Below are 12,893 nucleotides of genomic sequence, written 5' to 3' on the forward strand. Positions count from 1 at the left end.
GAATTTGATTTTTTTTTTGTGTGTGGAAAAGATCGTGCTTTGTGGTGTAGGATGTACTGGAATCGTATTCAAGCAGCCCCTTTGCCTTGCCCTCGACTCAGAAATTCGCTGGATTACCTTCGTAACGTCACAGGCACGTGAATGCCGAAACAATTTTTTCCCCATTGGAAATATTTTAATGGAGTTCTAATAATTACTGACGAGATCATCGTGTTTTTTAAAAATCGATTTCATTTTGAACGAAATATTGTAAAAGGATTATTCAAGTTATGGTGACCCTGGAAGGGAGATATTGGTCCTTGAAGAGATGATATTTTCGAGAAAAAAACGTGGTTTTTTCGCTCTAGTCCGTACCCAACCTGTTTATGGAAATTTTTCTCAAGCAGGTATTTCGCAGCCCCATAATTATTCATAAAACTTTTATATAATACTTACATAATTGAATTTCAATAAAAATAATTTAAAAATTTTTAAATATAAATTTAATTGAAAAAAATTATTAAAAAAATTAATTTTTTTAAAAATATATCTCTGAAACTAGGGAGGATTTGGGAGTACAGTAGTATTAATTTTTTGGTCATTATTGCCAATTTCAGAAAATGGAGATTTTTAGTTGTTTTTCTCATAATTTTTAGAATTATTCAAAAGTAATCTCGGGGCTTACGACCTTTCCAAATGGGTTGAAAATTTGTGAGAAATTCAAATATTTTACATAAAAGTGGGTATTTTCAAAGAATTTTGAGCCTAAAATTAATTTGTGATTTTTGAGATTTATGAAAAACTTTCATACAACCTAACCTACCTAACGAAGTGAGTTGCAATTTCGCGAGGATTTCAAATATTAGTTTTAAAAGTTTCGTGAGAATTTCGAATATTTTGACGAAAATTTCTTTTTTGAAATTGGTTCGTGATTTTGAAAATTATTGAAAAAATTGTCATGCAATCTATTAAAGTGTGTTGAAATTTTGGGATAAATCCCAATATTTTGATGACAGTGTTTTTTTTTAAACATTTTCATGGGTCATAATTTTATAAATTGTTGATAAGTTGTGTCACTTTTTTTTTGAAAATCCCTATAATATCGTGACCCAATATTGGGGACACGATTCTTCAGAATTTTGGAAATTAAAAATTTGAATAAATTGAGGTTGGAAGCTATAAATTTGATTGTATTTTATTCTCGGTCTCTCGAATCAATATTAATAACGATTTTGAGCTGTTTTGGAGCTTCCAGTGGATTTTTTGAGTTTTCCAATTTTGAAAAAATTGCCATAAAAAGAGACATAGACGATTACCTTTTAATTCGGACTAGTTGTATTTGAGATCATTTTGATTGATTTGGGCACAAATTTGCAAAATTGATTTCTGCCCATTGAAATTTGAAATTTTCATTTACGTAGATTTTGAAATCTTACAGGGAACCTCTTGAGGTGTCCGCCTCCGATTTGAACGGGACCGTGATTTTTAAAAAGAGGATGTTCTAAAACTCCCAAATCCAAATTTTCAGCTGCCCAAGTTCATTTTTCGATTTTTGGCGAATTTTTGAAAATCCAAAATTGACTATTTTGGTGATTTATGATTTTTTTTCAAAAGTACGTACTTGAACTGTAAAAATGTTCAAAATAAGTCCTAAAACTGATATTAACCCCCCCCCCCATCCAAATTTTGCCATTTCCAGCCATTCTGGAGCCTCCAGCGCGATTTTTCAATTTCTCCAGAATTTTGAATTTGCTCCAGAAGGCGTGAATATGAAGATGGGCAGCTAAAAATTGAGTTGTGTTTTATACTCGACCCGTTTAACGAATTTATCCACATTTGAGCCGATTCTGGAGCGGACACCTCAAGAGTGGTTTTTTGACCAGTTTTTTTTTCAAAATAAAAATATCCAAAAATCAAAAATATCTCGTTTGTGAGAAAATTTTTGAAATTTGCGCGAATTGCTGTACTTTGTCATTAATTAACCACACGAGAGCGAATTTCGCTATTTCCAGCCTTTCTTGCCCCCCCCCCTTAAATTTTTGGATATTTTTATTATGAAAAAAGCTGGTGAAAAACCCACCCTTGAGGTGTCCCCTCCAGAATCAGCTCAAATGTGAATAAATTCGTTGAACAGTTCGAGTATAACACACAACTCGATTTTTAGCTGCCCAACTTCATATTCACGCCTTCTGGAATCAAATTGAAGATTTTGGAGAAATTGAAAAATCGCACTGGAGCCTCCAGAATGGCTGAAAATGGCGAAATTCGCCCTCGTGGGGTTAGTTCATGACAAAATACTGCGATTCGCGCAAATTTTGAAAATTTTCTCGCTATAGCGGGAAATTTTTGATTTTTGAATATTTTTATTTTGAAAAAAAGCTGGTCAAAAAACCACTCTTGAGGTGTCCGCTCCAGAATCGGCTTAAATGTGGATAAATTCGTTAAACAGGTTGAGTATAACACACAACTCAATTTTTAGCTGCCCAACTTCATATTCACGCCTTCTGGAGCAAATTGAAAATTCTGGAGAAATTTAAAAATCGCGCTGGAGGCTCCAGAATGTTTTAGGACTTATTTTGAACATTTTTACTGATCAAGTACCTACATACGTACTTTTAAAAAAAAAACATAAGTAAATCACCAAAATAGTCAATTTTATATTTTCAAAAATTCGCCAAAAATCGAAAAATGAACTTGAGCAGCTGAAAATTTGGATTTCGGGGTTTTAGAACATGCTCTTTTCAAAAATCGCGGTCCAGTTCAAATCGGAGGCGGGCACCTCAAGAGGTTCCCTTGTTAGGTGCTTCTAAATCATTCAAAAGGATCACCAAGATGATTAATCTGATTTTGTAGATCTAGGTAAGTACTGAATTTTCATTTCGGATTTTTTTTGGCAAATTTTCCAGAGTTGAAATGTCCTCAAGTCTGCTGGCAGCTCCAGAATACTTCAAAACCATCACTAATCGATTTGGAAGTCGAAAATAGGGTATGCAATCAGTAATCATTCGAAATCAAACAGTGAGAGTAAAATTATAAGCATTATGAATGAAGTTCTTATCATTCAGATATCACCTAATCTACCTCTCTGAGGAAAGATCGTATTGAAAGTCGAACGAACAAAAGTTACACCAACGATGCACTTTTTTATCGCTCATATGGGTAAGTAGGTAGGTAGGTAGGTAGGTACCTACTTCTTAAGAGCAGATAAGACTTAAGAAAAACATTTCTCCATGAGAGAGTAAAACAAGTCATATTTATTGTGGCGTCATTCTTATCGTTGTCTATTCAGTTGTACAGATGAATGAAATGAATTAAGCGACGCCAAAGAATCACGAAACGTGTACGCTGGGTTTTGTTTATTTAACATTCGATTCGATACCCCGAATTGAAGACATTAGTCCAATTAATTTGGACCATTAGAGCTATTCAACCACCCTTGTTATAAATACACCGCGTTAGCCTATACGAGTACGGAAGTGGGACGATTCGAGGAGAGCACTGTATCTTATTAATTTATACTGGCACGACTTATAGCTGCTTTACGATGATGATGATAGCGGTACTATTAAAATTTGTATTGTGTTTCGCAGACGGTTCTTAGAGATGGAAGTACAAAGAAGATTAATGGTACTGAATCAACGAGTAAAATATTTAGAAAACGAGAATAACGTTTTGAGGCAGCGTTTGTCCGATATGATTACTGGTCAGGTAAGATTGATGACATTTTGTTCTTTGTAAAATTTTGCCATATTTAATTTGTTGAATGATAGGATAGCCTACATTTTTTTTTTTTTGGAATCTGATTTTTTCGAATACCTTGACCAAATTTGTAAACTTTTGCGGTATTGTGCTTTTCAGGAAGATGTACAGAGTTACATGAGACGCAATGGAATTACTGATATGCTGAAGGTGAACCCAGAATCCGGCATGAGAACTAGTTCGTCGACAGATTCAGTTCCTAGTATGAATGGTAAGTTAAGTTTTCACACTCCAAATGCACTTCCTAGAAATTTGTAAATTGTGTTTTTGAAAGTCTGCTGGATGCTTTCTGTGAAGGATTGTGGTGTTTATATTTTGTCTGTGATGTGTTTACAGGCAGCATAAACTTGTTAAATTTGAGCAGTAACAATAGCAGTACGTTATCTTTGAATAATGGTACGTCTCCAGCACCGCCAATTCCACCCAGATCATCTGTATCTTCTAATAATGGGTAAGCATTGTATTTTATTCAATATAATAATATGTAAGTAACCTGCTGTAGATACATAATTAAGATCAGACCCTTTGAGATGCGCAAAACTTTCCAATCCACACACTCAAATTTTCCTGAAGAACAAACTATCATCTTCATAGCTAACCATTTTATAAGGCTGGCCTTCTGTTCATGCTATTTACAAGAGTTGCTGAGATCTATTGAATCAGTAGTTATGTGTTTTAGAATGTTGAGTTCTATGATCACCCCTCGAGGGGGTATTGTGTAGAAAGCAATGCGTACAGGGAGTGCAGAAATATTGTGTATTCCTAAGAAAGTTTTCTGCCAAATATTTTGGTTGGTCACAGTGAATGATGATATACAGGGTGTCCACAAGCCTGGAAAACCTGTAAAAATCAGGGAATTTGGTTGGTCTGGAAAAGTCAGGGTATTTTGGAAATTTACAGCATTTTTTACTCAAAAGTCAGGGAATCTTGTGAAAGGTTACTTCAAAGTTCAAACAGATTTTTCTATTTCTCAAAATGAAAAAATTCACCTTCACTTTGCTCAGGCAATTTTTTCGCAGGTTGGTTTTGTCATAAATTGGCAAATTCCCAGGAAGTCTTGTTTTTTGCAAAAATTGTTGAAGTCTTGCATTTTATCAACTCACGATTTATGAGTATCATTAATAAATCTCGCCCTTTAGCGCCAAAATGTTTTGCTTTTTTGATAAAAATGGTTAAGAAGCCCTGCCTTTTACTGAAATTATTGTGAAAGTCTCATTTCATTTTTTGTCAAAAAAAATAGCAAAAATTCTAGCTTTTAGCCTAAATTGTCAAGAATTTTATTTCTTGGGAGGGAGGGAGGAGGGAAGTAAAAGATGCTAAGAATTGCATTGTTCTTTGCATCTGAAAACTCCCACTCTTTTCCAATAAGAGTTCTAATCTATCTTTTTTTGCCAGAAATTGCTAAAAAAAAATTTCTTCTGCTGAAATTGTCGAAAGTCTCATGTTCATCACCAGAAATCGCAAAAATTCTCAATTTTTGGTCGAAACTTACCTACCAAAACAAATCACTTTTTTAAAAATCAAATCATCATCATTGAACTTCGACCCGGTGAGCTGTTCAGCCTGTCTGGGAAAATGTAGAAGAATTGCTCACCGATGTATTATCAAGTCTTTTCTTCAGTCTTCCTCTGCTCCTCCTGCAAGTTTTGGAGTGTATTCTTTGACTTTTCGAGGGGACTGTTCATCAGGCATTCTGTAGCGATCTTCAGCCTGTTTTGTTTCTTCCATAGTGTGGGCTTTTTTGCCTGCTGCCCAACAGGGTTCCCTGATTTTCCAGCCAGTTTCTTCTTATTTTTGTTTTCTCGAGAAATTGTTTTTTTTTGCTTCTATGGGTTTCTAGCCCAAGGAAGTATACCTTGATGAGGGGGCTGCCCTCTGCACCATCAAGCTGACTTTCCCGAAGTTTGGTTATAACGCCAAATTCCCGCTTTTGTACAGGATTCATGTCTACCACAAGCAGTATTTAAGACTCTTGAGTATCGGGGTTCGCAAGCTTTGCTGCTCCTCATGTTGCTGCTTCAGGGATATTTTCCGATTGTTTTCTCCTCTCCCCTACTTCCTGAGACGGCTTGATGTTGTAGCCCATTCAGGTTGCAGCTTTGACACTGGACACATGCCAAGGTGTTAGGTTTGGTCTTAGCCTCATCCTCAGCTTCCAGCCTGCCAAAGATGAGTTACTGGCCTCTGCATCGTGGATGCTCCAAACCTTTCTAAGGTGTGTCTTCTCTACTCCTGGGGCTGGCAGTTGTAGCGTAGATTGTACTTACCCCAAGTTGGCCCAAGAGGCCTTTCTAATCAAAAAGTTGTCAAATATTTTGTAGTTCAACTTTTTTGGCAAGAATTTGGAAAAAGGAATTGCCAAAATGTCCTACTTTCTGCTGAAATTAATCAAGTTTCTATCAAGTTTCATTTTTATATTACAAAAACTTTTGCTTATAACACACTTCAGCTTATAACGCTCTTTTTCTCTGGCCCCTTGAAGAGTGTTAGAACGAGCTTTTACTGTATTTACATTAGATGAGTTGAAAAATGGGATTTTTGCTTTCAGAACATTGAATCTTTGAAATAAATTGAATTATAATGGAAATTTTTGGACATAACTGAGGTCCAAACCGCAGCCATTGACCTAATTTTTTAGAAAGGTCTTTGGTCTTGGTCTGTCCCTGGTATTTTCTCTGAAGAGGGTCATCCATTTGGTTAATATTTACATAAATTTGTGTTAAGAGGGCTGAGGTGTGCTCTGGTCCACTTGGTATTGCGAGCATTTTTGGGTCTGGTCGCGGTCATTGGTCTGGTCCAACAAGCCTGACTAAAAAATAGTAATTTGGTTTCCATCCCTGGTAACACATCACAAAACATTGTTTTTGATTGTGAATCCGCAATTCCTTTCCTAGTTATTTGCTTCATATTTCCATTACTTCATAATAAGAAAAGCAAACCATGAGGTCTAACATCTTCCCATCATTAATAGACATCTCATCTCAGCCATTCACTGATTGATACATTTTCATAGACATGACATGACTGAACTTACTGAGCATATGGTCTTGCTGTTTCCGATTAGTGTACTGGAACACTCGCTTCTTTCAGTACTTCATAATCCTTTTTTCATCTGACACTGTTGACAGCTTCTGCATAGTAGATGAACATACATAGAACCCTCAGAGTGTTGAATAGCTTGCATTTTTGGGAACCAGTTGTTAGTTTTCTACTCCCTGTCATAGTTGTTTATTGATTCAAATTCTTTATTGCTCACCTAATTTTCAGGGTTGAGACTGTGGAATTCCTTAGACTCCTCTTTCCAGACTTCTTACTACTCAAGCTTCCTTATGGGGTTGGCTTTTGATGCTCCTTTTTGACCACTACATGAGATCTGTATCTACAGTACATGCCATTTCAGTGGCCATCCTCTTGACCATTTTATATTGATCTTTATGAGAGTTGATGAATTGCCCTTTCAACTTCTTTGGTGGGATAATTATTGTTGATAATTAATCCCTTCAGTAGTAATTTTATTCTGATATTTATTACTCAGAGAGGTTGTATTTTGGTTTTGGTGTAACATCCAATAATTGTTGAGGTCAAGTTTTTGAAAATTGTAATGTCTCAGTTGTTAGTGGAAGAAAAATAGTTTAATTGATGATGAACAATGAACATTGTGATGGATGTCGTGGTTGTTGATGACAGAAAAAGATGTAATTTTATTGCTGATAGTGAGAATGAAACATTCTGATTATTTACATGATGCATTCTTGATGGTTGTTGCAGACAACAGAGTCCAGACCCAATTGTTGGAACCAGACTTGAAGGATTACTGCTGGATGAATTAGAAGATGATTTCAACCCAAGAGCTTATGAACAAACCGCCAAAGATCAGAAATGCAGCTCACCAGTCTCTAGTACAGGTGCTCCTGTCACACCGCCAGTTTGTAAGTACTCAAAACCTATCTTTTTTACTATTGCTGATTTTATTTATTATTACATAAAACTAATGGTGGTTTTTTTTTGCGCAGTGGCTCCACCGCCTAAAGCTGGACGAGACAAAAGTCGCCAGAATGGCAAGAGTAGTGCCAGAGCTGGAATGGATGAGATCTTTGGATCTGCAGCTAATACAGCAACGCCTCGGCCAAAGCCCCAGGACCCATTTGGCATGGGTAACTTTTCTATACCAGTGAATGGAAATTCTGATTCGAATTCTTCTGATTACCATAATTTAGGATTGTTGGATAAGCGAATTTTAGAAATGAAGGTAAGTCTTAATTTGATATTCTAAGTTAACTACTACTATTGTATGACATATAATTTTAACCATTAAAAAATGTGGCATGTTGAGTACGGTATTGGATTTTCTGATTTTGAATTTTGCCTTTAGAATTTTGTGATTGAGTTTCAAATTATAGTTTATTGTTCCATACCTCTTTCGTGGTACCACTCAAACCACAACTCTGCTACCATGTCATAGCTTGAAGGTTACAATGCATATATTTTTTTCAATGCCTTTTGTTTTTTTTCATAGGATGGATTCAGTCGAGGATTATCCATCAGCACCGAGGATTTTTCACTTGAGAGTTTGGATCCGTTAAAGAATTAATCACCGTATATATGAATACTTCGCCTGGTTGCGATTTTTCATGATTGCCCCTCTTTAAATTATCTTCAATTATTTACTAATTACTATATTATTTTTTATTCTTTTAGTCTCTAACTTGTATTGCCCCGATTTTGTGAACGCCACTGTTTGGCAGCTGTTTTAAAAATATTGTTTTTCTTTTCTTTTTTTTTAGCATTTTAATCTTTTCATTTTAATATGCAACATAGGCTATGCAATCTTGTTATTATTATTATTATTATAGCTTATGATTTCTATTTTCATGTTTTTGTTATAATGTTTGTAACATTGTTGAAATATTATATACTATCAATTATCGTTATTTTTTTCATTTGGAACTTTTGTGTCAAAAGTGAAGCGTATTTGAGCTTATTTCCTAATTTGGACCCTCTCTCTTGAAGTCCTTTTCGATTTAACGACGAAATAATATCGATCTAGGCTATTCAGGTACAAAAACATATATTTTTATACACCGCACAATGATCATTGATCAAACTCTTTTTACAAAGCTTTAATTTTGAATTATCGACTCCATCAGACTCACCCACCACCATAATCGAAAAATGGTTACTAAATTTGGAATCTACGACGTCGAAAACCTAACAATCGATATACGTCATCGTGTCATTTGCCTAGATGGGAAAACACGAATTTTTTCAAAATTGAGCTTTTTGGTCGAATGAACGACAAATAGGATGTACGAATAGTCGATCATCACTAATTCAGTATCGCTGATCACGTCGAGCTCGTTTATTTTTGTCGATCGAGCTTTTTTCTACCCGAAAGTTCAACTTTTTCGAAAAAAAGTTCCATTTTCCAGGGAGCTTCGAGCTTTTTGGGAGAACCAACACTGGAAACGAATTCGCTGACCCCAAAAACCCCCCTATTCGTACAGTTCGTAGAGTCTAGAAAGCTCTATGAAGCTTGCAAAATTGATTCGAAAGTTGAAACTGTATGATGCAGCGCTTCAGACGGTGAAAATGAGAAATTCTTTTGTAACCACGATTTTGTGGTAAAGAAAGGAGTATTTACAACGTATTTTTGACGATTTCAAAGAAGTTCCATTTTCTGCCGCCTGAAGCGCTGCATTATTTTTTCAAAATTTGTTGTTTTCAGAATTGAGCTTTTTAGTCGAATGAAACGCAAATAACGTGTACGAATAGTCGATTATCACTATTCAGCATCGCTGATCACGTCAAGCTCGTTTATTTTACTCGATCGAGCTTTTTTCTACCTGAAAGCTCAATTTTTATGAAAAAAAGCTTCATTTTAGAGGAAACTTTAAGCTTTTTGGCAGAACCAACACCAGAAACGAATTCGCTGACCCCAAAAACCCCCCTATTCGTACAGTTCGTAGAGTCTAGAAAGCTCTCTGAAGCTTGCAAAATTGATTTAAAAGTTCAAAACTTATGAAGCAGCGCTGCAGGCGGTGAAAATGAGAAGTTCTTTTGTAATCCTGATTTTGGGATATAGAATGGTGTATTTACGACGTATTTTTGACGATCATAAAAGAAGTTCCATTTTCTGCCGCCTGAAGCGCTGCATTACTTTTTTCAAAATTTGTAGTTTTCAAAATTGAGCTTTTTGGCCAAATAAAAGCCAAATAGGGCGTACGAATAGTCGATTATCACTAATTAAGCATCGCTGATCACGTTGAGCTCATTTATTTTAGTCGATCGAGCTTCTTTCTACCTGAAAGTTCAACTTTTATGAAAAAAAGCTTCATTTCAGAGGAAACATTGAGCTTTTTGGTAGCACCAACACCGGAAACGAATTCTCCACCTGCAAAAACCCTCCTATTCGTACTGTTTGTACAGTCTAAAAAGCTCTCTAAAGCTCGCAAAATTGATTCGAAAGTTCAAAGTATTAGGAGTATCGAACCCTCTAATATCTCATATTCTCCTAATCAAATGGGTCTCATTTATCATCAAATATACTCAAAAATGATCTAAATTAGCAAATATGAATTTTTTCAAAGTTGAGCTTTTCAGCCGAATGAACGGCAAATAGCGTGTACGAATGGTCGATTATCACTAATTCAGCATTGCTGATCACGTCAAGCTCGTTTATTTTAGTCGATAGAGCTTTTTTCTACCCGAAAGTTCAACTTTTTCGAAAAAAAGTTCCATTTTCCAGGGAGCTTCGAGTTTTTTGGCAGCACCAACATCGGAAATGGATTCTCCACCTGCAAAAACCCCCATATTCGTACTGTTCGTACAGTCTAAAAAGCTCTCTAAAGCTTACAAAATTGATTCCAAAGTTCAAGTATTAGGAATATCGAACCTCCTAATACTCCATATTCTCCTAATGAAATTGGTCTCATTTAGCATCAAATATACTCAAAAATGACTAAAATTAGCAAATTTGAACATTTTCAAAATTGAGTTTTTTTGCCGAATGAAAGCCAAATAGCGTGTACGAATAGTCGATTATCGCTAATTCAGCATCGCTGATCACGTCAAGCTCGTTAGTTTCGATCGATCAAGCTTTTTTCTACCTGAAAGTTCGACGTTTTTGAAAAAAAGCTTCATTTTTCAAGGAACTTTGTGCTTTTTGGCAGAACCAACAACGGAAACAAATTCGCCGACCAAACCCCCCCCCCCCCTATTCGTACTGTTCGTAGAGTCTAAAAAGCTCTCTAAAGCTGGAAAAATTGAGTCAAAATTGGTACTGATAATTTTACATCATATTATTATCACCTCCCAAAAGAAACGTGAATTAAGCCTGAACTTGAACACCTTCAATGATCAATTGAAGCGTGGTTTTCCAAAACGCATTAAGTCCGTTTTTTTCGAAATTGATTTTTTCGCGCCATTTGGTTAGTGACATCAGGACACATCATCTGAGACGCATACCTACCTAAAATACCTATTTTATCCATGTTTATTCCAGCTTTTTGTGAAATTGTTGAAATGCGCTTGATTTTCCAAAACGCATTAAGTCCATGTTTTTTAACGCTTGTAGAATCGCTTGTTCCCATACGAACTGATTTTTAAAATTTTATAGTATGTTGTATATGTGCATCCTTAGGAAGTATTGCCACAAAAATTTTCAACCCCCTCCCCCCATATTTACCCCTCAAAAATGACGTTTTCAGTTTTTTAACTTATTTTATGGTATTTAACAATGATGATTGCGAGGTACATTTCAGAAACACCTTTTTTGGACGTGTTTTTGACCCCATAGGTACCTTTTTCGAAATTTTTGCGGTGGTGCGCCATGTTAGAAAATTAGGAAATGTGTGTGGGGGGGGGGGGTGAAATGGGAATTTTGGGGAAAATGACTATTAACGAGTAGGGTGTCGTTTCCTTATGATTCGATATCGCTGAGCACGAATATGACGTTAGATTTTGTTTTATACCCCCACAGCCCCTCCGAAGCCCTCAGCCCCCACCTCAATTTTCACTATTTTGGGAATGAAGTTACTTTGATGACGTTGGTGTCGATGTCTTATAATTCCATACCATTGAGCACGAATATGGCGTCAAATTTTCTCCTACACTGAAACTGCCCTTCCGAAGCCCTCAGCCCCCTCCTGAATTTCTATTCATTTTTGAAATAAAGTTATGTACTTTGATGAATTTGGTGTCGTTTTCGTTGTTTTCTTATGATTTGATACTCACTCAGCCCTCTCCTAAATTTCCACCATTTTCAAAATTAAGCTGCTTTTACAACATGGAATCTTTTTCATACGAATTTCGCGCTCTCAGCAGTATTGAATCACAAGAAAACGACATCAATATCATCAACGTAATTCGAAAATATAAGGCAAAAACTTTCAAAAAATCACAATTCCTCAGAAGTGAAATACAAACATAATTTTTGATAAGAGGTTTTGAATTGAATGGTAATATGCAAGCTGGAAAGGAGAAAAGGCAGAAAAATGTACTTTTCGCGTGGTGTTTTTTTTTAATTCTTCAATTTGTGCACTCGCGATTGAAAATAAACAGTAAGTAGTAGGAACCATTTTGTTGGAAATTGATTTTCCTACAAGATGGTACTTTCATTTTTATGATTATCTTTCGTAGTTACCTCATAATTTTCCTGAATGAATGCTCATTTTTCAACATAAAACGTCTAGTGGTTTTCCAAAACGCATTAAGTCCATGTTTTTCAACACTTGTTGAATCTCTTGTGCAACATTCAACTCAACACCGCGTGTTGGATCATATCAAGCTATACCTAAACTTCAATGTTAGGTTGGTTGCATACTCAAAATAAGCCCTCTAATGAAATGGGAGTATGTTTTATGCTTTTTCTCGGAACTTACTTTTGGGACTTAATGCGTTTTGGAAAACCACGTTTCAATTGATCATAAGATGAATATCTAAAACTAAATTTGTCAGGTACTAAGATCGTTTCAGAATGAATGAGACTAAAAAATAAGACATGCTACTCCATTTATGATTATCAACAAAATTCTTAAAATTTACTTCGTCCAGCCTTCATCTGGTCTCCAGATGAAAATACAGCCATAAGGCTCATTCGAAGATTCCCTACTTCCAAAATTTCCTTTATCGAAGACTTCAAAACTGGAGGCCTGAAT

The 12,893-nt window shown here is 35.7% G+C and overlaps 1 protein-coding gene across 1 annotated transcript; it reads left to right on the top strand.

The window, feature by feature from the left end:
• Nucleotides 1–51: 51 nt before the first annotated feature.
• Nucleotides 52–8,329, top strand: LOC135838236 (PTB domain-containing adapter protein ced-6-like). Its single transcript, XM_065353858.1, has 7 exons — nucleotides 52–137; nucleotides 3,570–3,687; nucleotides 3,838–3,949; nucleotides 4,075–4,189; nucleotides 7,507–7,667; nucleotides 7,752–7,987; nucleotides 8,255–8,329. The coding sequence occupies exons 1-7, from the start codon at nucleotides 52–54 to the stop codon at nucleotides 8,327–8,329; spliced, it is 903 nt and encodes a 300-aa protein (XP_065209930.1).
• Nucleotides 8,330–12,893: the final 4,564 nt, after the last annotated feature.

This window comes from Planococcus citri, chromosome 2 (assembly GCF_950023065.1).
Source record: "Planococcus citri chromosome 2, ihPlaCitr1.1, whole genome shotgun sequence".
Lineage (NCBI taxonomy): Eukaryota > Metazoa > Arthropoda > Insecta > Hemiptera > Pseudococcidae > Planococcus > Planococcus citri.